This window comes from Podarcis vaucheri (genome assembly GCF_965113315.1).
Source record: "Podarcis vaucheri genome assembly, chromosome: 12".
Lineage (NCBI taxonomy): Eukaryota > Metazoa > Chordata > Lepidosauria > Squamata > Lacertidae > Podarcis > Podarcis vaucheri.
This window is the reverse complement of record NC_138750.1, coordinates 59725385-59750191: the sequence shown is the minus strand read 5'-3', so window position 1 is coordinate 59750191 and position 24807 is coordinate 59725385. Positions and strand designations below refer to the sequence as shown.

General features: G+C 45.2%; 1 protein-coding gene across 2 annotated transcripts in view; it reads left to right on the top strand.

Moving 5' to 3' along the window:
- Positions 1–23644, top strand: part of MYL3 (myosin light chain 3) — a 39299-nt gene extending 15655 nt beyond the window's left edge. Inside the window, exons 3-7 of one of the 2 annotated variants that reach the window (XM_082192656.1) lie at positions 7942–8091; positions 9014–9187; positions 13238–13315; positions 15634–15669; positions 23290–23644. In XM_082192656.1, coding sequence (XP_082048782.1) covers positions 7942–8091; positions 9014–9187; positions 13238–13315; positions 15634–15662 — 431 coding nt within the window. In that variant the 3' untranslated portion in view covers positions 15663–15669; positions 23290–23644. Of the gene's footprint in view, positions 1–7941; positions 8092–9013; positions 9188–13237; positions 13316–15633; positions 15684–23289 lie in introns of both variants that reach the window. The other variant, XM_082192657.1, reaches the window with a different exon arrangement.
- Positions 23645–24807: the final 1163 nt, after the last annotated feature.

Genomic DNA, 24807 nt, shown 5'->3' with positions numbered 1-24807 from the left:
GTCTGTGGGCGTTTCTTAAACCTTTTCCAGCATAAAAGCTGTTTGACACCCAGTCTTCTCCGCCTCTCACTGCGCGGGAGTCTTCTGCGCAGGGAGGGCGTGGGTAGTGGAGGACCAGTGCTCTCCTCACTGGTGTCCAGGGAAGAATCCCGGAGCCCTTCCACCTCCTTCTCCATTGGCTCTCCTGGATCCTTGGTGTTACTCTGATTTCCTTCCCCCTCCACCAAGCTGCGCCTCCCCCTAGTGCTCGTACCTTCTCCTGCAGAGTCGGAGAGCCTCTCCTTCTCCTTCCGCTTTGATGTCAGTTTCCTGACACAGACCTTCCGTGGAGGAGAAGTCTCTCCATGACCAATAGGCATGAAGGGTCCAGAAACGAAGCCTTATGAGGAACGGTTGAAGGAGCTGGGTATGTTTAGCCTGGAAAAGAGGAGACTAAGAGGAGATATATGAGAGCCATCTTCAAATATCTCAAGGGCTGTGACATGGAAGATGGAGCAAGCTTGCTTTCTCCTGCTCTGGAGGGCAGGACTCAAACCCATGGCTTCAAGTGACAAGGAAGGAGATTCTGACAAAACATTTGGGAAAACTTTCTGAGCTGTTGGAAAAGTGGGAAAGACTCCCATGAGAGGTTGTGGACTCTCCTTCCCTGGAGATTTTAAAGCAGAGGTTGGATGGCCATCTCTCATGGATGCTTTAGCTGAGATTTCAGCATTGCTGAGGGTTGGACTAGATGATCCTTAGGTCCCTTCCAATTCTAAGATTCTATGATTTGCTGGAAGCCACGGGAAGGCAGAAGGATCTTGAATTTGTGTCCTGCTTGTGGGTTTCCCACAGGCCAAGGACCACTTTATTCCAGCATCCTGTTCCCACAGTGGCCAAGCAGAGGCCTTTGGGGAACATGCAAGAAGCAGGATTTAAGCCAAAGAGCCACTCTTCCCTTCTGTGGCTTCCAATAACTGGTTGTTGTTGTTTAGTTGTGTCCGACTCTTCGTGACCCCATGGACCAGAGCACACCAAGCACTCCTGTCTTCCACTGTCTCACGCACTTTGAAGAAGAAGAAGAAGAAGAGTTTGGATTTGATATCCCGCCTTTCACTCCCCTTCAGGAGTCTCAAAGCGGCTAACAATCTCCTTTCCCTTCCTCCCCCACAACAAACACTCTGTGAGGTGAGTGGGGCTGAGAGACTTCACAGAAGTGTGACTGGCCCAAGGTCACCCAGCAGCTGCATGTGGAGGAGCGGAGACGCGAACCCGGTTCCCCAGATAACGAGACTACCGCTCTTAACCACTACACCACACTGGCTCTCCATGGGACTCTCAAGAGTCTCCTCCAGCACCAGAATTCAAAAGCATCAAGTCTTCGGCGATCAGCCTTCTTTATGGTCCAGCTCTCTAGGTGAGACAAATTGGATATGATCATTGCTCTGGGGCTTCCGGGGGATTTTACCCAGATTGCCGTCCTGAAGCCTTTTCTCCTTCTCTAGGGAAAACGTTCCCCACAACCCCAGTCCTACTGTCTGTGGTCAGCAAAGCCAGAGCTTTTTCTCAATGGCTCCTCCATGAACCCAGCAGATCCTGCTGACGAGGAGTTTAGATAATGATAGGCCCAAGCGAAAGCAGAAGAAGAGGCTGATATTTTTATTTTTCATTATTATTCTTTTGAAAAGTTTCCGTGTTTGTTCAGCTGCCAGGGAGTGGGAGCTGCCGCCGCTGCCGCCATCGTGTTCCCTTGTTAAAAAAATGAAATAACAGGCTATGCATCCGGGATTCTTTGCAGACAACAGGGTGAGAATAGAAGCTTTCATTGGGCAAACTCTGAGAGGGAGGCTGCATCAAAGAGTCTGGTGTTGCGATTTCAGGGTGGAAATGGCAATTGTGGTGGGTAGAAATCACAGAATCGTTGAATTGAAGAGTTGGAAGGGATTCCAAGGGTTATCTCATTCAACCTCCTGCAATTTAGGAATCTCACCTGAAGCATCCATGACAGATAGCCACCTAACGTCTGCTTAAAAACCTCCCATCCAGCCAAGCCAGATAGACAATATTGAGCTGTATGGTATGGTTACCAGATGTCCCCGTTTTCCTGGGGACAGTCCCCAGATTTACAAATCTGTCCCCGGACAAAATCCGTCCCCGGAATGTCCCCGGATTTCATTTAATGTCCCTGGATTTGTATTTTAAGTGTTGTAGATTTATTAGTGGGGACGTGGGTGGCGCTGTGGGTTAAACCACAGAGCCTAGGACTTGCTGATCAGAAGGCCGGTGGTTCGAATCCCCGCAACAGGGTGAGCTCCCGTTGCTCGGTCCCTGCTCCTGCCCACCAAGCAGTTTGAAAGCACATCAAAAGTGCAAGTAGATAAATACATACCACTCTGGCAGGAAGGTAAACAGAGTTTCCGTGCACTGCTCTGGTTCGCCAGAAGTGGCTTAGTCATGCTGGCCACATGACCCTGAAGCTGTACGCCGGCTCCCTTGGCCAATAAAGCGAGATGAGCGCCGCAACCCCAGAGTCAGCCATGACTGGACCTAATGGTCAGGGGTCCCTTCCCTTTACCTTTACCTGTTTTTTTGTTGCATCAATTAAGTGTTTTTAATTTGTTATTAGCCACCCTGAGCCTGGTTTTCTGAACCGAGAAGGGCGGGGTATAAATATATTATTATTATTATTATTATTATTATTATTATTATTATTATTCTAGAATTTGTCCCCATTTCAATTGGTGGTGGTGTTTGTTGTGCATCATTCTCCCACTGGCCCCCGGCTGCTATTCCTTTCCCTTTCTCGAAGCAGTCAGATAGGTAATCCCAGCCAACGAGAAGAAGAGTTTGGATTTGATATCCCGCCTTTCACTCCCTTTAAGGAGTCTCAAAGCGGCTAACATTCTCTTTTCCCTTCCTCCCCTACAACAAACACTCTGTGAGGTGAGTGGGGCTGAGAGACTTCAGAGAAGTGTGACTGGCCCAAGGTCACCCAGCAGCTGCATGTGGAGGAGCGGAGACGCGAACCCAGTTCCCCAGATTACGAGTCTACCGCTCTTAACCACTACACCACACTGGCTCTCAGTCTCGTATTGAGCAGGATCACATCACAACGGTGCCTGTCAGGTCTTGCAGCATGATGACCTCAGTGGTGGCAAGGGAAGTCCATGAAGAGTGAGAGTAAGCTAGGGCTGTGCAAAATACTGTGGGGAAAATGTTGGGAAAGGAAGAAAAATCATTGCTGCCACACACACACTCTGCAGTTTAAGGCTTGTCTGCCAAGCTATCAGCAAAACGATACGTTGCATTTCATCTCGGCTGAAATGAATTTGAAATGCGTATTTTGCATGCGAAAAATAGACAGGAAAAGCTTTTGCCAGATGTCAAGCAGATGCTTGCTGAACAGATTTCAAGAAGCAAAACACATCAAAAATTAGATCCATAACACTCATCGTGACGAGAGGGCCTGTCAATTTTTGCTTTCAGTTCCTCGTTTTTTCCAGGCTAAGTTGAGTTCATTGCATTTCATCATTGATTTCTGATTTTTTACAAAGAGGTTCTCATAAAATTTTTATCAGCATCTTAGTTAGTACTTCTCCCAATATTCCTGCATGCAGTTTCACCTAACACACAAAGCTATTCCAACAAACAGTGCGTTTGGGCTTATTTTCATCATTATGTGCATTTTAATGCACACTTTTCAATTAATAATAATAATAATAATAATAATAATAATAATGGATTATTATTTTCCGAGTAGTGATATATGGAAGTGAAAGCTGGACCATAAAGAAAGCTGATCGCCGAAGAATTGATGCTTTTGAATTCTGGTGCTGGAGGAGACTCTTGAGAGTCCCATGGACTGCAAGAAGATCCAACCTCTCCATTCTGAAGGAACTCAGCCCTCAGTGCTCACTGGAAGGACAGATCCTGAAGCTGAGGCTCCAGTACTTTGGCCACCTCATGAGAAGAGAAGACTCCCTGGAAAAGACCCTGATGTTGGGAAAGATGGAGGGCACAAGGAGAAGGGGACGCCAGAGGACGAGATGGTTGGATAGTGTTCTCGAAGCTATGAATATGAGTATGACCAAACTGCGGGAGGCAGTGGAAGGCAGGAGTGCCTGGCGCGCTCTGGTCCATGGGGTCACGAAGAGTTGGACACAACTAAATGACTAAACAACAACAACAACAACAACAATAATATATTTATACCCCACTCATCTGGCTGGGTTTCCCCAGCCACTCTGTGTGGCTTCCATCAGAATATTAAAATACAATAATACAATACAATAGTACAATAATATATATGCATTTTTGCACACACATTTTGCATTTGCATTTTACACACACATTTTGGATTGGAGAATTGCATCAGAAAATTTGGGAAAGGGCGGATTTCAAAGTACAGCCATGCTTCAGTTCACAAATTTATTCCCTCAGTGCAAACTGGCTTGGAGCTGTAGTCATTTGGAAAGTGCCGGGTTGGGAAAGCTTGAATTAGAGGCGATTCATAGACTGCCCCTTTGCACAAGCCAGGGGATGGTTTACCAAAACATACAATTAAAGTTTAAATCTGTAACATAATACCCCTCCAAAAGAAATTCAAGGCACAGCAGTGCGTAGCAATTAACAAAGAGCAGCAGCTGCAAGCTAATCGTATTTTGTTTCAGGGAGTGTGAATTAGGATTTCTCCCCCATTGCTAGACAGCAGTAGGCCATAGAATCATAGAGTTGGGGCAGAATCCGAGCCCAGGGAGAAGAGTCGGTGGAAGAAGATTGGAAGAAATTTAAAGACTATTTACAGAAATATTGTAAAATTAATGAATGTTAGAATGATGTTGGATAGAAATTAAGGGGTTTTCAGCTGTAATACTATAAAGGAATATGAAAAATGGATTATTAATAGGTAAAAATTTAATGTTACAATAGCTTAAGATTAAAGACTAGGATAAACAAAGAGGGTAAGGATTTGCTGAACCAACAAACTGAACTGGAATACAAAAAAGGGAGGCGTGAGGAGGTCCGGGAAATAAGCTAATGAAAAATAAGTAATGGAAAGAATGAGTTGTTTTTAACTATTTTTATTTTGTATTTTCTTACTTTTTTATTTTTATTTTGTAACACTTTGAAAATCTTAATAAATATCTTATAAAAAAATAGAATCATAGAGTTGGAAGGGGACCCTGGCGATCATCTAGTCCAACCCCCTGCATCTGTCCCTTAAGGGGATCGAACAACCTTGGCATTACCAGCACCACGCTCTAGGCAAGCTGTTAGAATGAGCTCCGAGTCCTTTTGTTTCTCTACTCACCCACTCTTTCTGTCTTTGCAACAACCCTGTGAGGTAGGTTAACCTTCAAAACAAAACAAACCCAACCGCCCAGTAATGAACCCAAAGTTTTTCAGTGGGTTTTATGGTGTGCTTGGAGATGGCTGTACAAACGCCTTTGTTGTTGTTGTTTAGTCGTTTAGTCGTGTCCGACTCTTCGTGACCCCCTGGACCAGAGCACGTCAGGCACTCCTGTCTTCCACTGCCTCCCACAGCTTGGTCAAACTCATGCTGGTAGCTTCGAGAACACTGTCCAACCATCTCGTCCTCTGTCATTCCCTTCTCCTTGTGCCCTCCATCTTTCCCAGCATCAGGGTCTTTTCCAGGGAGCCTTCTCTTCTCATGAGGTGGCCAAAGTATTGGAGCCTCAGCTTCAGGATCTGTCCTTCCAGTGAGCACTCAGGGCTGATTTCCTTCAAAATGAATAGATTTGATCTTCTTGCAGTCCATGGGACTCTCCAGAGTCTCCTCCAGCACCAGAATTCAAAAGCATCCATTCTTCGGTGATCAGCCTTCTTTATGGTCCAGCTCTCGAACTGAGCGTCCTTTCGGCTTTGCCCCAGCCGCTCCATCAGCTCTGGATCTACTTGTACTTGTCCTCTGCTCTTCCTCAGTAGCATGTTGGACACCTTCCGACCTGAGGGGCTCATCTTCCAGCGTCATAACTTTTATATGCCTGTTGTCTTTGTCCATGGAATTTTCTTGGCAGGGATACTGGAGTGGCTTGCCGGTTCCTCCTCCAGGTGGATCACGTTTGGTCAAAACGCTCCACTATGACCTGTCCGTCTTGGGTGGCCCTGCACGGCATGGCTCATAGCTTCTCTGAGTTATTCAAGCCCCGTCGCCACAGCAAGGCAGTGATCCATGAAGAAGACAAACAGCTTATAAATACTAATACAGTGGACGCTCGGGTTGCAAACGTGATCCGTGTGGGAAGCATGTTCACAACCCGCAGCGTCCGCAACCCACAGCGCCACGTCTGTGCATGTGCGGGTTGCAATTCGGCACTTCTGTGCATGCGCAAAGTGCAATCTAGTGCTTCTGCGCATGCGCTAGCGCCGAACCCCAGAAGTAACCCGTTCTGGTACTTCCAGATTCGGCGCAGTGTGCAACCCGAAATCACACAACCCAAAGTGTCTGTAACCCGAGGTATGACTGTAGTAGTAGTAGTAGTAGCAGTCTTAACAACAACAATAACAACAAAAACTTTGGCGTTACAGTCATACCTCATTTACGGACACTTCAGGTTACGTGTTTAAGGGTTGTGGGCCACGGGAAACCCAGAAATACCGGAATGGGTTACTTCCGGGTTTCGCCGCTCGCGCATGCGCAGAAGCGCCAAATTGCGCCAGCGCCTATGCAGATGCGGTGCTTCAGAATACGAATGCTGCAGGTTGTGGACGTGCCTCCGTCACGGATTACATCCGCAACCCAAGGTTCCACTGTATCAGCACCATGCTCTAACCAACTGACATATAAGGTCAGGAACATCCAATCCTGTAAGCCCAACCTAGAATTGCGTCCAGCTTCCCAGATGATCTGCCCTGCGTACCACTTCAGAGTGAATATGTGGCCTCTCAAAGACTTCTGCTATGAATCATTCCCTGGAGTAAAAAAAGGAGCATGGAAGGCGAAGGCTAGCTTGAACCCTTTACTCTTATTTGCTACATTTCTATGTGCGGTGATTTTTTTTTGGCGGGGGGAACATTCAGAAATGTTGTGGCATGAAGTGATAAAACCCAGACACAGACCACCTCGCTAGGTAAAGGTAAAGGGACCCCGGACCATTAGGTCCAGTCGTGGCCGACTCTAGGGTTGTGGCGCTCATCTCACTTTATTGGCTGAGGGAGCCGGCGTACAGCTTCTAGGTCATGTGGCCAGCATGACTAAGCTGCTTCTGGCGAGCCAGAGCAGCGCACGGAAACGCCGTTTACCTTCCCGCCGGAGCGGTACCTATTTATCTACTTGCACTTTGACGTGCTTTCGAACTGCTAGGTTGGCAGGAGCAGGGACTGAGTAACGGGAGCTCACCCCGCCGCGGGGATTTGAACCGCCGACCTTCTGATCGGCAAGTCCTAGGCTCTGTGGTTTAACCCACAGCACCACCTCACTAGCCATTAGCTAATGAACCCACATTGCCACAGACGCCCACAATGCCTATTTAATTATAGAGATGTTAGAGACGAAGTGGGATGTGCTTGTGGTGTTTTCATTTTTTTATTTTGCACTGAGGACTGCTGTCCTGCCCTGGAACGCTTCAGAGGTCAAACTCTGACATGGGTTTCTGAGCAAATCCTGATTTTTTCCTAGCCTCCTGACCTGGTTCTTTCTCTGTTGCAGTTCCTCCAGGATGTCCACAGGAGATGGAATGTAAACATCTCTGATATCAAGATCAACAGCGAAGTTCATAAAAATAAAAATAAAAACCAAAGCAAAACACAGGGGGGGTCAGGATCCCTTGAAAATAATAATGTTTAATGAAGGCTTGTCTTTTTCATAAACAAGTGAAACTTTTTCTGCGGTCGCATCCATTCCTTGTTACCTTTCCCTTCCTTTCTTCTCTCCTGACTTCCTGAGCCATCTCTCCCACTTCCTCACCAAATATTTTGTGTGTTTCCCCCTCTCCTATACAGAATTCAAGGAAGTCTTCATGCTCTTCGACCGAACTCCGAAAGGGGAAGGGAAAATCACGTACGCGCAGTGCGGAGACGTCTTGAGGGCTTGCGGGACAAATCCCACCCAGGCGGAAGTTCTCAAGGTCCTCGGCCGGCCCAAACCTGATGGTGAGAGACTTCTTGTCCTGTTTTCGTGACGGCAACTTCACCGGACAGGTTTCACTTCTAGATCTGTCTTAGGAGTGTTGGTGCCAATGAGCTACAGGTTATTGAGGAGGGGTCTCACTCTGACATTTTATTCCATCACACACCATCTATGTGTAACACCAGTCCTGAAAGACCTTCATTGGCTCCCAGTACGTTTCCGAGCACAATTCAAAGTGTTGGTGCTGACGTTGAAAGCCCTAAATGGCCTTGGCCCAGTATACCTGAAGGAGCGTCTCCACCCCCATCGTTCTGCCTGGACACTGAGGTCCAGCTCTGAGGGCCTTCTGGTGGTTCCCTCCCTGAGATGAGTGAGGTTACAGGGAACCAGGCAGAGGGCCTTCTTGGTGGTGGCACCCGCCCTGTGGAACGCCCGGACACTGAGGCATAGCTGTCAACTTTTTCCTTTTCTTGTGAGGAATCCTATTCGGAATAAGGGAATTTTCCTTAAAAAAAGGGAAAAGTTGACAGCTATGTACTGACCTCCAACTCCAAGGGCCTTCTGGTGGTTCCCTCCCTGTGAGAAGTGAGGTTACAGGGAACCAGGCAGAGGGCCTTCTCTGTGGTGGCGCCCACCTTGTGGAACACCCTCCCACCATATGTCAAGGAAATAAACAACTATCTGACTTTTAGAAGACATCTGAAGGCAGCCCTGTTTAGGGAATTTTTTCATGTTTGATGTGTTATTGTGGGGCTGGGGAAACCCAGCCAGATAATAAAAGAAGATGGTGGTGGCGGCAGTGGTGATGATGTATCCCTTACTGTGATCTCAGAGCCTTCCTGTTATATTTTGGGTGTTCCCCTCGTTCCTTATCGTTTGCATCCTTAACTTGTATTTGAAACAGATGGCCAGCTCTAACCTGGTTTCCTGTTTGTGCATCCTCAGAAATGAACAACAAGATGTTAGACTTCGACACCTTCCTGCCCATGCTCCAGCACATCTCCAAAGCCAAAGACACTGGGACCTACGAGGATTTCGTGGAAGGCCTGAGGGTTTTCGACAAGGAAGGGAACGGCAAGGTCATGGGAGCCGAACTTCGCCATGTTTTGGCCACTCTGGGTGAGCGGATCTATAGTCCTACAACATGGCCCTCTAAGCCGATTTTGCTGGAATCGTAGACTCACAGAACTGTGGCTTTTGTTCTGTATTTTTTATCTTGTGAACTGCCTTGAGATTTTCAGATGAAGGGTGGTATATAGATTTAAGAAATAAAATAAATACATAGGTGGAAGGATCATTATCATCATTAAGATTTACCTTATTTTTCGCCCTATAGGACGCATTTTTCCCCCTCCAAAAATGAAGGGGAAATGTGTGTGTGTCCTATGGGGCAAATACAGGCTTCAGGAAGCTCCACGCAACCCTCTGGAGCCCGGCGCGATGCCGTGCTGGGCTCCCGAGGGTTGCGCAGAGCTGCCTGTATTCCGAAGCCCGGGGCGCGCTGAAGAGCGCGCCCGGGCTTCGCGCAGCTCTCCGTAAGCCTGGGGAGACCAGCGCGGCTCCCTAGGCTTGCGGATAGCAGGCTGTTCTGGGGGCTGGGGTCGGGGGAAGCTCGGGCTTCCCCCGGGCCAGCCCATGCCTGGGGGGGAAATAATTTTTTTTCTTTATTCCCTCCCCCCCCAAAAAACCCCTAGGTTCATCCTATGGGGCGGTGCGTCCTATGGGGCGAAAAATACGGTATATACCGCCATTCAACACAAGATCTCAGAGCAGTTCACAATGTAAACTAGCAGTATACATTTTGTGATATATATTGATCTAATTGTATAACAAGCATGTAAGGGGGTCGTTACGCTGAAGTTCACTTGGCCACAGACAGGAGGGGCAGGACTGCCACAACACCTTCTCCGCTTTGTTCCAACATTTGAGAGGGGGGGGTCACACGTCCCTCACCCACATTGAAAGATTATGGATTTGATCATGCATAGGGATGTGAGAATTGGTCAATTTTGGTTTCTCTCCCCCCCCCCAAAGTCTTCTGTTAAGTTCTCCACATTTCCGTGTCAATTTATGGTTGACATTTTCAAAGCCCCCACAAAAAAACACACCAGCAATTGGGTGAAAAAATATACACGTGTTCACGTGCAATTTTTGCCAAATTCACACACGTTCGCAAAGTGTTTGTTCCCTAACAGAGTGCATTTTTTGCATGTTACTGTCTCCAGTATATATATTTTCATGCACAGTTTATGCCAGGATATGCCTTTCTTGTGCTCATTATGCAAGGCTCTCCTCGTTCTTGTTCAGACCCTGCCGTTAGTGCAGAATGCTGCAGCGCAATTGCTGACAGGAGAGAGACCCTGTAAGGCATATCCAGATATGTAGAAGGTTGCCATGTGTCTTAATCTGTGTGTGTGTGTAAAGGGACCCTGACCATTAGGTCCAGTCTTGACCGACTCTAGGGTTGTGGCGCTCATCTCGCTTTATTGGCTGAGGGAGCCGGTGTACAGCTTCTAGGTCATGTGGCCAGCATGACTAAGCTGCTTCTGGCGAGCCAGAGCAGCGCACGGAAACACCGTTTACCTTCCCGCCAGAGTGGTACCTATTTATCTACTTGCACTTTGACGTGCTTTCGAACTGCTAGGTTGGCAGGAGCCAGGACTGAGCAATGGGAGCTCACCCCGTTATGGGGATTCAAACCGCTGACCTTCTGATCGGCAAGTCCTAGGCTCTGTGGTTTAACCCACAGCGCCAGCCGCATCCACACACACACACACACCATTTTCAACCATCATTTAACATATTTTCTTATCTTATACAATGTTTTGGACTTCCATCGGCCACCTCTGAAGATTTTTCAATCTTTATCACTTTATCTACATTTCTTAATTTTTCTATTACTTTTAATCGTCCTCAACTAATAACTCTCTTCATAATCTTCTCTGCAATATTTCGCACAGTCCCCCTTACAAAACTTCTTGCAGTCCTACTAGAGTAAGCTGTTTATTGCAATTGCTTTTCAAATAGTTCAAATATTTACTCCAGTCCTCCAAGAATCTCTGGTCCTGCAAAGGGGATATTTAATTTGGCACATCTCCCCTGAGAATCTTCTGCTATTCTATTCTATTCTATTCTATTCTATTCTATTCTATTCTATTCTATTCTATTCTATTCTTCTATTTAATGCAACAACTATTCTATTCTATTTAATGCAACAAATAATTTTAGTAGCCGTGACTGCGGTTTTATTGTATGTCTGTGCCTGATTATTTTTATGGTTATTGTTGTTGTTTTTCCCCTCCCCCCCTTTTTGTTCTCCTTCTGAATGATGCCATGGCCTACTGCTAGTGCAATAAAAAGTTTAACTGGTTAAAAATAAATATATGCAAACAGCTCTCTGTGCAGTCTTGAGGGCTAGAAAAACTTGTCCTTCATTTCCCTTTTCTTTGCAAAAAAATGAAGTTATTGGGATAAGGAATTCTCCAGCCGGATGCTGTGATCAAAGTCGAGCGGGACAAATGATGACTTCAGGGTTTCTGAATTTTCCGGCTTTGTTTCTGCTTGGAGATCACAGTTAATCTTGAGGGACCAAAGACTGTGAGCTGGAAGATGTTGCTCTAAGCACTCTGAAATTCCTCATTTTGATTGAAGAGGGAATGCCATGGTAGACAGTCAGATAAAAAGTCTCTGAGCCATTTTGACATCCATCCTTCCTTTCATGATGTTTCTCTTCAAATCCCTTTTCTACTGCCTTAAACATAATACTGATTTCTGTAACATACATATTACATTCCTTTATCTATTTAAACATTATTTATACTTTTCAGGTTTCTACATTTCACTGATTTTACAATCCTTTTTGACATTTCAAAACTTGACTTCCTCCCCTCTCTAAATTTATTTTTAATATCTTCTGCATATCCAAATTAACTTAATTTGCTCATTTATTCATCTACTTTAAATATGTACTTTAAACATATTACCATAGTCATGCCAATGTTCTTATCTGTTTACAATTCATCTGTAAATATTCAACAAACCATTTCCATTCTTTTATTAAAAGTTTGTTATCCTGATTACTTATTCTTCCGGTAAGTTTCGCCATTTCTGCATATTCCACAAGTTTTTGCATCCATTCCTCCTTTGCTGGGACTTCTGCTTCTTTCCATATTACATTCCTTTATAATTCTCATTCCTTTGTTTATATTTCCCTTCCTGCCTGCAATTTCATTTGACTATAATATTATCTCCAAAAAGGATCTCCACTCTTCCACAAACATTTTATCTTGTCTCTTGTTTTTGCTGTTAATTTCACCATCTCAATATAGTCCAATAGTTTTAAAAGTCCACTCCTTTCTTGTTGGAACAACAACTTCTTTCCATTTCTGGGCGTACAGAATTCTGGCTGAGGACATACCGTATTTTTCGCTCTATAGGAAGCACTTTTTCCCCTCCAAAAATGAAGGGGAAATGTGTGTGCGTCCTATGGAGCGAATGCAGGCTTTCGCTGAAGCCTGCGCACCGACCCCTCTCGCTCTCCAGGCTTCAGGCAGCTATCCGCAAGCCTTCGAAGCGCAGCGGGAGTTCCCGCCGGGCTCCGAAGGCTTGTGGATAGCAGCCTGAAGCCTGAAGCCTGGGGAGCACAGCGCCAACTCCTGGCGCACCCCGGGCTTCAGGCAGCTATCCGCAAGCCTTCGGAGCCTGGCGGGACTTCCCGCCGGGCTCAGAAGGCTTGTGGATAGCAGCAAGCTCCGGGAGCGAAGGCGAAGTTGTGCGCAACCTCACCTTCGCTCCTGGACCCGTTCTGGGGGCTGGGGTCGGGGCTAAAGAGGAAGCCAAGTCAGCCAGCGGGATGGATCCCACTCGCTGTCTTGGCTTCTTTGCTCTTTGGGGCTGGGGGGGGCATATATATATTTTCATTATCCCCCCCCCCTAAAAACTAGGTGCGCCCTATGGTCCGGTGAGCCCTATGGAGCGAAAAATACGGTAATATACAGATACATTTTAACTTTTTGGGCCTGACTTGGCCAAAACTGGAATCTTGCTCCCCCAAATCAGTCAGCGATTCGAGCTTTGACCGAATCACATAGCCTTACTTGTAATTTGCTTTGGGCTCTTAACCCTGAAAATTGGAGTATTTAATTAATTTAATCTTTTTTTCTGTTCCAGGTGAAAGGCTGACAGAGGAAGAGGTCGATAAGCTAATGGCCGGCCAGGAAGACTCCAATGGTTGCATCAGCTACGAAGGTACAGTGGTGCCTTGGTTCTCAAACTTAATCCGTTCCAGAAGTCTGTTCCAAAACCAAAGCGTTCCAAAACCAAGGTGTGTTTTCCCATAGAAAGTAATGCAAAACGGATTAATCCGTTCCAGACTTTTAAAAACCACCCCTAAAACAGGGGGTGGTTTTTATGAATTTTGCTATCTAACGAGACCACTGATCCATAAAATGAAAGCAACAATCAATGTACTGTACTATAAAATAAGGCAGAATTGTAGATGATAAAAATTAAAACTACAATTTTTTTTCTTACCTAAACTGATGATAGTCATTGTTTGGATGGGGGGCTTTTATCCATTTCTGCAGTCACACAATCAATCAATCAATCAATCAATCAATCGGTAGCTGAGCATAGTCACAAAAACAAATTAACTGAAAAGGCCTCAAAAACAAAACACAAAATAAATAACCCTTATAGCACAGACTTAAGGTGGACTTTGGGAAGGAGGTGTGAGGCTCTGGCAGGGTCCTAGAGCCCTCCTACCTCTTTCCCAAAGCCTGGTAAGCGCTTGCCAAGTTTTGGGAAGGAGGAAGGAGAAGAAGAAGGGTTTGGATTTGATATCCCGCTTTATCACTACCCCAAGGAGTCTCAAAGCGGCTAACATTCTCCTTTCCCTTCCTCCCCCACAACAAACACTCTGTGATGTGAGTGGGGCTGAGAGACTTCAGAGAAGTGTGACTAGCCCAAGGTCACCCAGCAGCTGCATGTGGAGGAGCGGGGACGCGAACCCAGTTCACCAGATTACGGGTCTACCGCTCTTAACCACTACACCACGCTGGCTCTCACACTGGCTATCCTGTCAGAGTCCTCATGCCTCCTTCCCAAAGCCGGATAAGCGCTTCCTGGGCTTTGAGAAGCTGCCCTCCTTGGCTTTGCACCCGGTGCAACCACAACTGCTATTCGCACTGCCCTAAACCCACCTCTGAGCTCAACGTGCTTCTCCTTTTACGCCATTTTACCCTCATAACATCCCTGCGAGGTCGGCTAGTCCGGGAGACAGAGCAGCCTTTCTCGGAGACAGAGCAGCCTTTCTTGGAATGAAGGTGCTCCCAGTTAAGGTTTCCACCCCAATCACTTCTGTGCCTTGCAACCCGATCTCACAACCACTGTGCTTTTCATGTAGCTACCTTATCTGCTCTACGTGACCTTGGACTGATAGGCTTGACACTTTCCAGTTAGCTCTCTCTTCCAGTTATTCTTCACTTTGCTGTTCACCCCCAGTTCGTCTCTGTGGGAATGTTCAGGGAGGCAGGAGAGGATATATTGTTTATTAATATCCTTCCTAACTTACGCTAGCAAGTTCCTTTACTTAGCAGAGTTTTATATTCCCCTTTTAAACGCACAGCGGGTAGCTGGTTGCAGGCTTCTGTAAGCCTCTCACTATCATACGAATTGTATGTTCCTGGTAAGTCCCCTTATATCCCTCTTCAAAGAATAAAGATGCCACAATCTTGTGTAAAGTCAATAAAAGAAGTTTACTTACAACATCAGTTCACAGATGAATCCCTGAAGGCAGACTTACTTACTTAGTATATACATGTGGAGCTATCCCATAGGGCAGTGGTTCTCAACTTGTGGGTCCCCAGATGTTGTTGGACTACAACTCCCATCATCCCTGAGCTCTGGCCTTGCTAGCTAGGGGTGATGGGAGTTGTAGTTCAACAACATCTGGGGACCCACAGGTTGAGAAAGGCTGCCATATGGGGATAATCCCAGTGTCCTCTGTTGGCTGGAAGCTAACAGAGCGTCTCTAGCTAAAAAGCTGCTCCGACGATGGAGGAAGTCAAAGAGAGAGAGAGAGCGCTGCGTGCCTTGTCCTTTTGTTACCTGGACAGGTGAGGTCACGCCCACCTCTAGTCACATGCAAAGGAAGTATGTCCCAGCCAGGAGGAAACAGGAAGTTTTCAACTGGCTGGACCAAACATTCCCCCGCATGTCCACTCTAGGAAAACAAGGAATGTTGTACTTGACTGCTACTTATGTATCACATCCCACAGTCTCAACTTTTGCCTTCAGAACTATGCCCCTCTGCAAACCACTGCTCCATATCTATACTGCTCCATTGTTCCTGGGCAACTTCAGGATTCTGGTCAAGAGCAGCGGGAGGGAGAGGTTCCCACCATTACTCATCAGAGCAGTACTCCTCAGCCTGGTCTTTGACACCCAGTGAGATTCATGACTGAGTCAGGATTCAGACCCTCATATCCCAAGCTCTAGCCCAACACTCTAACCATTACACAACACCACCTCTGAGACAGTAATGACTCTCTTCCTTTTTCCCCCAGCGTTTGTGAAGCATATCATGGCAAGTTGAATGGCAGGTAAGCAGAACAAGGTCATCATTCTTTTGTTTTTGAAACCCCACCCTACCCACCACCCCAGATACGATAAGAAAATGTTTATTGTCATTGCCCCATACAGAACAACAAAATTGAAAAATCTACATCAGACATTCAAAAACCAACAAGCCTGCTATCCCAACCTGATTGGCCCCTAAAAATTCTGATACCCCATAATTGAATACAATATACTCCCATAGAGACTACCTTACACTGTGTATAAAACCAAAATCGCATTTGGATAGAAGCTGTTTCTCAGGCGGCTAGTCCTAGTCTTTATAACCCTGTACCTTCTTCCAGAAGGCAGAAGCTGAAAGAGATCTTCAATAGATCGATCCATATACAGCAAAAGGGTGAGGAAACTGTGATTCTCCAGATGTTGTGAAGTGATGGGAGTTGGCTTGCATCTAGAACATCTGGAGAACTACAGTTATTCACAAAAGGTTTGGTTTTGGTATGAATGGGACTATATTTATGTAGCTTTCCATTATTAGATAATTTCAGTGAAGGGCCCTTGCTGATTATCCAAAATGAAGGGCTTTATTTGACAAGCTGGAATGGGTGCAGAGGAAGAAGACCAAGACGATCAAGGGTCTGGAAACCAAAACTTTTGAGGAATGGTTGAGCGAGATGGGTATGTGTAGCCTGGAGAAGAGGAGATATGAAAGGCCATCTTCCAATATCTGGAAGGGCTGTCCATGGAAGATGGAGCAAGCTTGCTTTCTGCTGCTCCTGAGGGTAGGAACCAAACCAACTGAATCAAACGACAAGAATCAAGTGGTTTGGGTTTCAAGTACGCATTGGGAGGAACTTCCTGATGGTTAGAACTGTTCAACAGCAGAACAGATTTCCTTGGAAGGTGGTGGACTCTTCTTCCTTGGAGATTTTTCAATGGAGGTTGGATTAATAATAATAATAATAATAATAATAATAATAATAATAATAATAATTTATTTATACCCCACCCATCTGGCTGGGTTTCCCCAGCCACTCTAGGCGGCTTCCAACAGAATATCAAAATACAATAGTCTATTAAACATTAAAAGCCTCCCTAAACAGGGCTGCCTTCAGATGTCTTCTAAAAGTTTGGTAGTTATTTTTCTCTTTGACATCTGATGGGAGGACGTTCCACAGGGTGGGCACCACTACTGAGAAGACCCTTTGCCTGATTCCCTGTAACTTGGCTTCTCGCAGGGAGGGAACCACCAGAAGGCCCTCGGAGCTGGACCTCAGTGTCCGGGCAGAACGATGGGGGTGGAGACTTTCCTTCAGGCATACTGGGCTGAGGCCGTTTAGGGCTTTAAAGGTCTGAGCACTTTGAATTGTGCTCAGAAACGTACTGGGAGCCACTGTAGGTCTTTCAGGACCGGCAGCCACTCCCAGTTACCAGTCTAGCTGCTGCATTCTGGATTAGCTGTAGTTTCCTGGTCACCTTCAAAGGTAGCCCCATGTAGAGTGCATTGCAGTAGTCCAAGCGGGAGATAACCAGAGCATGCACCACTCTGGCGAGACAGTCTGCGGGCAGGGAGGGTCTCAGCCTACGTACCAGATGGAGCTGGTAGACAACTGCCCTGGACACAGCACTGACCTGCGTCTCCATGAGCAGCTGTGAGTCCAAAATCACTCCCAGGCTGTGCACCTGGTCCTTCAGCGGCACAGTCACCCCACTCAGGACCAGGGAGTCCTCCACATAATCTGTCACGGATTCTTGAGCTGTGATGCCTGCATTGCAGGGGGTTGGACTGGATGACCCTGTACCCCTCAAAGAGCTGCCATTCTCAGAGTGGTTTAACTATCAATCCCTGTTCCTAGGGAGCTCTGGGAATTGTGGCTTTGGGCAGAGAATTGTTGTTGTTGTTTAGTTGTGTCCGACTCTTCATGACCCCATGGACCAGATCACGCCAGGCACTCCTGTCTTCCACTGCCTCCCACAGTTTGGTCAAACTCATGCTGGTAGCTTCAAGAAAACTGTCCAGCCATCTTGTCCTCTGTTGTCCCCTTCTCCTTATGCCCTCCATCTTTCCCAACATTAGGGTCTTTTCCAGGGAGTCTTCTCTTCTCATGAGGTGGCCAAAGTCTTGGAGCCTCAGCTTCAGGATCTGTCCTTCCAGTGAGCACTCAGGGCTGATTTCCTTCAGAATGAAGAGGTTTGTTCTTCTTGCAGTCCATGGGACTCTCAAGAGTCTCCTCCAGCACCAGAATTCAAAAGCATCCATTCTTTGGTGATCAGCCTTCTTTATGGTCCAGCTCTCACTTCCATACATCACTACTGGGAAAACCTTAGCTTTAACTATACGGACCTTTGTCGGCAAGGTGATGTCTCTGCTTTTAAGGATGGTGTCTAGGTTTGTCATTGTGGGCAGAGAATAGGGACCTCCAAACAACTCTCAGCCCCCTGAACAAACTACAGCTCCCAGGATTCTTTGGGGGCAAACGAGAGCTGTTTAAAGTGGTATCCTATAGCCTTAAATGTAGAACGCAGCCGATTTTGCCATTGCAAAGGAGCTCCGATCAGCTCTTCCACAGTCACTGAGTCCATATTTCTTCCTGGAAGAAAAACACACACAGAACAGCAACAGAAACATCTGATTTCTCAGAACCTCTGCTGATATCTTTTAGGCTCTTTTTTTGGGGGGGTGACCTAGGATGCAACCACAACTTTGTGGGCAAAGGGGGAAAAAACAATCTGTGTGTCTTAGATAAATTAGAAAACAATCCAAACTCTGTACTATCAGTTCCTGTTTTCCCGCTGCTCTGGTTTATTTATCTGTCGTTGCCTCCTGATCTTGTTTGCTCAGGGAGATCTGAAATTATCCCAGCTTCTGGGGCCGAAGCTCTTTAAAACATGGGCTTTCATCCGGTCAGCAAAACCCCAGGGAGAGAGCAAACCAGAGGAGAAGATAAAGTCAGGATGCTGAGTTCGAGTGAATGGCAAGGAGAAAGAGGACAGAGGACAGTTTTCCTCCCTCTCTTCTAACGCTGGAACTCAAGGGCATGCAACACAGTTGAGAGTTGGAAGATTTGGGCAGATAAACGATGGACTTATTCACGTATCACAGAGTTAAGCTATGGAACTCTCACAGGAGTCAGGGACAGCCGCCAACTTAGGTGGCTTTAAAAGAGAATTGGGCAAATTTCTGGAGGAGGAGAGAAGGGCCACCGATGGCTTGTAGGCAGGAGGGCTAGGCTGAGCTTTCACAGAGCCAGGAAATCCTTCTGAATACAGTGGTACCTCGGGTTAAGAACTTAATTCGTTCTGGAGGTCCGTTCTTAACCTGAAACTGTTCTTAACCTGAAGCACCACTTTAGCTAATGGGGCCACTGTGCCACCAGAGCATGATTTCTGTTCTCTTTTAATAGTTTTTTTATTAGTTTTTCCACAATGATAACACAAACCACAAAGCAAAATGATACACAAAAACAGAAAAAAGTGAACAATAAACAGATAAACAATAACAACAAACTTAATACTTCACAAATCCAGCCTTTTAAACATCTTGGTTGACTTCCTCAAATCCCTCCTTTCTGAGTTTCCTTGTAATTAAAAGTAACAGCTTTCCGATATTATTATTAAACTAAAACAATTTCCAATTATAGTCCATCTTATTCACTTTTCTTAACATTCTAAATCCCATTTAATTATAACTTAGTTTAATCCTAGGCCTATTTGTTTCTTTCAAGTAATTTCTAATTTTTTTATATTACAATATTTATTCAAATAGCCCTTAAATTTCCTCCAGTCCTCTTGAAACTCCTCTTCTTTCTGGTCACGGATTCTTCCAGTCAGGTCAGCTAGCTCTGAAAAGTTCATCATCTTCATCTGCTAGTTTTCCACTGTTGGTAGTTCTTGTGTTTTCCAATTTTTAGCAAGTAATATTTGGGCGGCCGTTTTAAGAACTTTGCTTCAGGATGAGAACAGAAATCGTGCCCCGGCAGCACGGCGGCAGCGGGAGGCCCCATTAGCTAAAGTGGTGCTTCAGGTTAAGAACAGTTTCAGGTTAAGAACGGACCACCAGAACAAATTAAGTACTTAACCCGAGGTACCACTGTACTATGGTAAAGCATGCAGAAGAATATACAAAATGCATCACCAATTGGGGCGATTTGCTGGCAAGATGTGTATTCTGGACAAAATGGAATATAATAAAGTGTGTATAAGGGGGAAATTGCTGCATGATGCTGAATCGAAAATTACTCAAAAGGACTTTTTTAAAAAATCAGAAACTGATGTGGAAATTTGGACAGAACCTAACAATGGAAAAATAAGGAGCAGAAAGAAAACAAAAATGTTTTCCCTTGTCCTTCCTTCTTTTCCTTTCATCACAGCAAATCACTGTTATTCTGATCTTCCTTTTGGAAGTACGTGATAGAGACCAGAAAAAATTGTTTGGTCTACTTTCCACAGTGGACCAATCAGATTTGAGGCTTCCAAACTTGCTCAAGACCCTGTGAGATGCACATTTCTCTGGATTTGCTGAAGCCGAACGGGATTTAATGAAGCAGTTGGTAGTGTGCAAAAGATGAACACAGAAAATATATTTTTTTATCTTGAAATCTAATGGGAAAAGTATGTTTTCTAGATGAAAGAGTTGAAAAGCACCGAAGGATTCTTATTTTACATTTTTAGAAATGTGTAGTTTACATTGCAAACGAGCACATTTTAAATGTGTGCACAACTTTTGCGTGCGCACATCTTTTTTTAAAAAAAGTTCACAGAATCTGCACGCAAAGCAACAGATCTGCAACTGAGTTCCAGTGAAATGAAACAGGACAGAATTGGCTACTCTGTCCATCTCTAATATATGGACTCCACAGAGTAGACCACAGCAAGTAATTTGTGAAGGAACCTGCTGGATCCCTGTACACTCTCTGTGGATCTTTACAGTCCATCCCGCCTTGTGAGTTGAGTCGCTTAGACAGACTCACTTATGGTATACCTTGGTTCTCAAACTTAGTTCATTCCAGACGTCCGTTCCAAAACCAAAGCGTTTCAAAACCAAGGCGTGCTTTCCCATAGAAAGTAATGCAAAACAGATTAATCTGTTCCAGATTTTTTAAAGCAACCACTAAAAGAGCAATTTACTATAAAATAAACAAGACAGTAGATGATAAAAATTAAATTTATTATTATTTTCTTAGCTGCACTGATGATAGTCCTTGTTTGGATGGGGGGGCTTTGATCCATTTCCACACTCACACAATCAATCAATCAATCAGTAGCTGAACTGGGTTCCACACAGTCACAAAAACAAATTAACTGAAAAAGTCTCAAAAACAAAAACCAAAATAAACAGCAATAACAAAAGTGCCAAATACAGTGATACTTTGGTTCTTGAACTTAATCCATTCCTGAAGTCCGTTTGACTTCCGAAATGTTCGAAAACCAAGGCAGGGCTTGTGATTGGTGCAGGTGTCCTGGAAACAATAGCCGACAACCACATCGGATGTTCGGGTTCCGAAAAACGTTCGAAAACTGGAACACTTACTTCTGGGTTTTAGACATTTGGGAACCAAGGCGTTTGAGAACCAAGGTACCACTGTATTAAGGAAAATACGGGGGACTTCCTGATGGGGGCTGTTCCTCAATTATTATTATTTTTTAAAAAATGTTGCTTTGGGGAATAATAATAATAATAATAATTTATTATTTATACCCCGCCCATCTGGCTGGGTTTCCCCAGCCACTCTGGGCGGCTTCTAACAAAAGATTAAAAATACATTAAAACATCAGTCATTAAAAACTTCCCTAAACAGGGCTGCCTTCAGATGTCTTCTAAACGTTTGGTAGTTATTCTTATTAGTTGTAGTTTCCAGGTCACCTTCAAAGGTAGCCCCACGTAGAGCGCATGGCAGTAGTCCAAGCGGGAGATAACCAGAGCAGTATGGTAAGACAGTCTGCGGGCAGGGAGGGTCTCAGCCTGCATACCAGATGGAGCTGGTAAACATCTGCCCTGGACACAGAATGGATCTGCGCCTCCATGGACAGCTGTGAGTCCAAAATAGGAAGCTCCCAAGCAGGGCATAAAGAAAACAGATTGCCAATCCCAGCAGCTGGTATCGAGAGAAATACACTGCCCCCGAATATGGAAGCTCTGCTAATTGGTAGCTTTTGTTAAAGGTAAAGGAACCCCACACCATTAGGTCCAGTCGTGGCCGACTCTGGGGTTGCGGCGCTCATCTCGCTTTACTGCCCGAGGGAGCCGGCGTACAGCTTCCGGGTCATGTGGCCAGCATGACTAAGCCGCTACTGGCGAACCAGAGTAGCGTACGGAAACGCCGTTTACCTTCCTGCCGGAGCAGTATCTATTTATCTACTTGCACTTTGACGTGCTTTTGAACTGCTAGGTTGGCAGGAGCAGGGACCGAGCAACGGGAGCTCACCCCGCCGCAGGGATTCGAACTGCCGACCTTCTGACTGGCAAGTCCTAGGCTCTGTGGTTTAACCCACAGTGCCACCCGCATCCCGGTAAGCCTATCTAAAACCATCCAAGCCCCCATCTCGCCGGGCAGCAGCAAAACCCACCACGTGGAAACCTTTGCTCCTTCCTTATCCCAGAGCTCGTGAGTCACTCTCCGTCTCTTCCGATACCTTTTCCCATGTGGGATGTTGTTTAATTCTCAGCCCACACACAGAGCAGCCTCCTTTGCCGGCTCCTTTTCTTGCACAGGCTGCGAAATCTCGATAATCTGGAGCAATTTGTTACATCCGGCCACGGCTTATTTTTTTGACCCCCGGGGGTCAAGTATTTGCCTGGCTCGCGGCCCGCTCTCGTCAGATAACTTACAGCTCCTATATAGGCACTTTTCCTAGATTCCTTCTTCTGCGACTTCTTGCCTTGAGTAATTCAGCGAAGTTGTAGCCAACACTGCCCATTGCATCTATATCTATATCTATATCATCTATATCTATATCTATATCTATATCTATATCTATATCTATATCTATATCTATATCTATATCTATATCTATATCTATATCTATATCTATCTATAGCTATATCTATAGCTATAGCTATAGTTATATATCTCCCTCGGGGGGTTGATATCTTTTTTTGCCAATTGTTTTTATTGATTTTCCACATTTATAACAAATATAACATATGGAAAACACAAAGCAAAACATCTTACAATACTAATAGGGGAAAAAAACAGCCATTACTTCCAAAATCCAAGTTAACTATCCATCTATCAAGTTATCTATCTATCATCTGTCTACCTACCTACCTACCTACCTACCTATCATCTATCATGTATCTATCTATATCTATCTATCATCTATCTATCTATCTATCTATCTATCTATCTATCTATCATCTATCTATCTATCTATCATCTATCTATCTATCTATCTATCTATCTATCTATCTATCTATCATCTATCTATCCATCATCTATCATCTATCTATCTCTATCATCTATATCTATCTATCTATCATCTATCTATCTATCATCTATCCTCTATCTATCTCATCTATCAATTGATTGATCGATTCCCCCCCCCCATCTTGTTTTAATTTCTTTTCTTTTTTTGCAAACTATCCCCAGGTGTTTCCAAACTGCAGTAACAAATGAATAAAACTTTGTTTCCAACTTTGTTTTTAGGCCACGTCAACCAGAACTGGATACCGAGATTGGATTTCAACCGAACCCGTGGAATGGAATTAGTATTTCTAGTTGGAATCGATGCTCAGATTCCATCAACCGTCTTGTCTTTGTCTCTGTCCCTCTGGAATGGGCTCTTTTTCACTCTGTCTGGCCACCGGCTACCCTATTCCTCACATCTTCCGCCGTGTCGTTCCCTCTGCTTCGAACAGCCACCTCCGCTTCCTTCTCTCGAATGAGCCCTACCCTCTCCACAGACCCACTTCCACTGGTTTCTCTCCGTCCCCTTAATTCTTTGGAGCACCTCCATCCTATCCCTGTCTTTTATCCTGTAATAAAGACTACAGATCCCTGAGCTTGGATGCTGCGACTCAGTGCTCTAGGCAAAGACCAATGTTGGCACTCAATTAGCTTGAAATTGTAGTCCTCTTCTACTACTAGTACTAACACAATACTAATTTACTACTAGTAGTAACACAATACTAATTTACTACTAGTAGTAACACAATAGTAATTTGCTACTAGTAGTAACACAATACTAATTTGCTACTAGTAGTAACACAATACTAATTTACTACTACTAGTAACACAATGCTAATTTACTACTAGTAGTAACACAATACTAATTTACTACTAGTAGTAACACAATACTAATTTACTACTATTAGAGATGGTCCTGGCAACTAAGCACTATTAAGCCTCTCTAACTGACATACAAAAAAGCATTAATCTTTGGCTCCTGTGTGTAGCTGTGCTAAAATGGTTATATCTAGCCAAGCTACCTCATGTTCCAGAGAAGTTAGCCATTTCACAAAAATGGTTATTGGGATGTATAATAGCAATAATGATGATGATAATTTATTATTTGTACCCCACCCATCTGGCTGGGTTTCCCCAGCCACTCTGGGCGGCTTCCAGCAGATTAAAAACAGAATAAGACATCAAACATTAAAAACCTCCCTAAACAAGGCTGCCTTCAGGTGTCCTCTAAAAGTCAGATAGCTGTTTATTTCCTTGACATCTGGTGGGAGGGCGTTCCACGGGGCGGGCACCACTACCGAGAAGGCCCTCTGCCTGGTTCCCTGTAGCTTTGCTTCTCGCAATGAGGGAACCGCCAGAAGGCCCTCGGAGCTGGACCTCAGTGTCTGGGCTGAACGATGGCGGTGGAGATGCTCCATCAGGTATACTGGACCGAGGCCATTTAGGGCTTTAAAGGTCAGCACCAACACTTTGAATTGTGCTCGGAAACGTACTGGGAGCCAATGTAGATCTTTCAAGACTGGTGTTATGTGGTCTCGGCAGCCGCCCCCAGTCACCAGTCTGGCTGCTGCATTCTGGATTAGTTGTAGTTTCTGGGTCACCTTCAAAGGTTGCCCCACAGAGAGCACATTGCAGTAGTCCAAGCGGGAGATAACCAGAGTATGCACCACTCTGGCGAGACAGTCTGCGGGCAGGTAGGGTCTCAGCCTGCGTACCAGATGGAGCTGATAAACAGCTTCCCTGGACACAGAATTGACC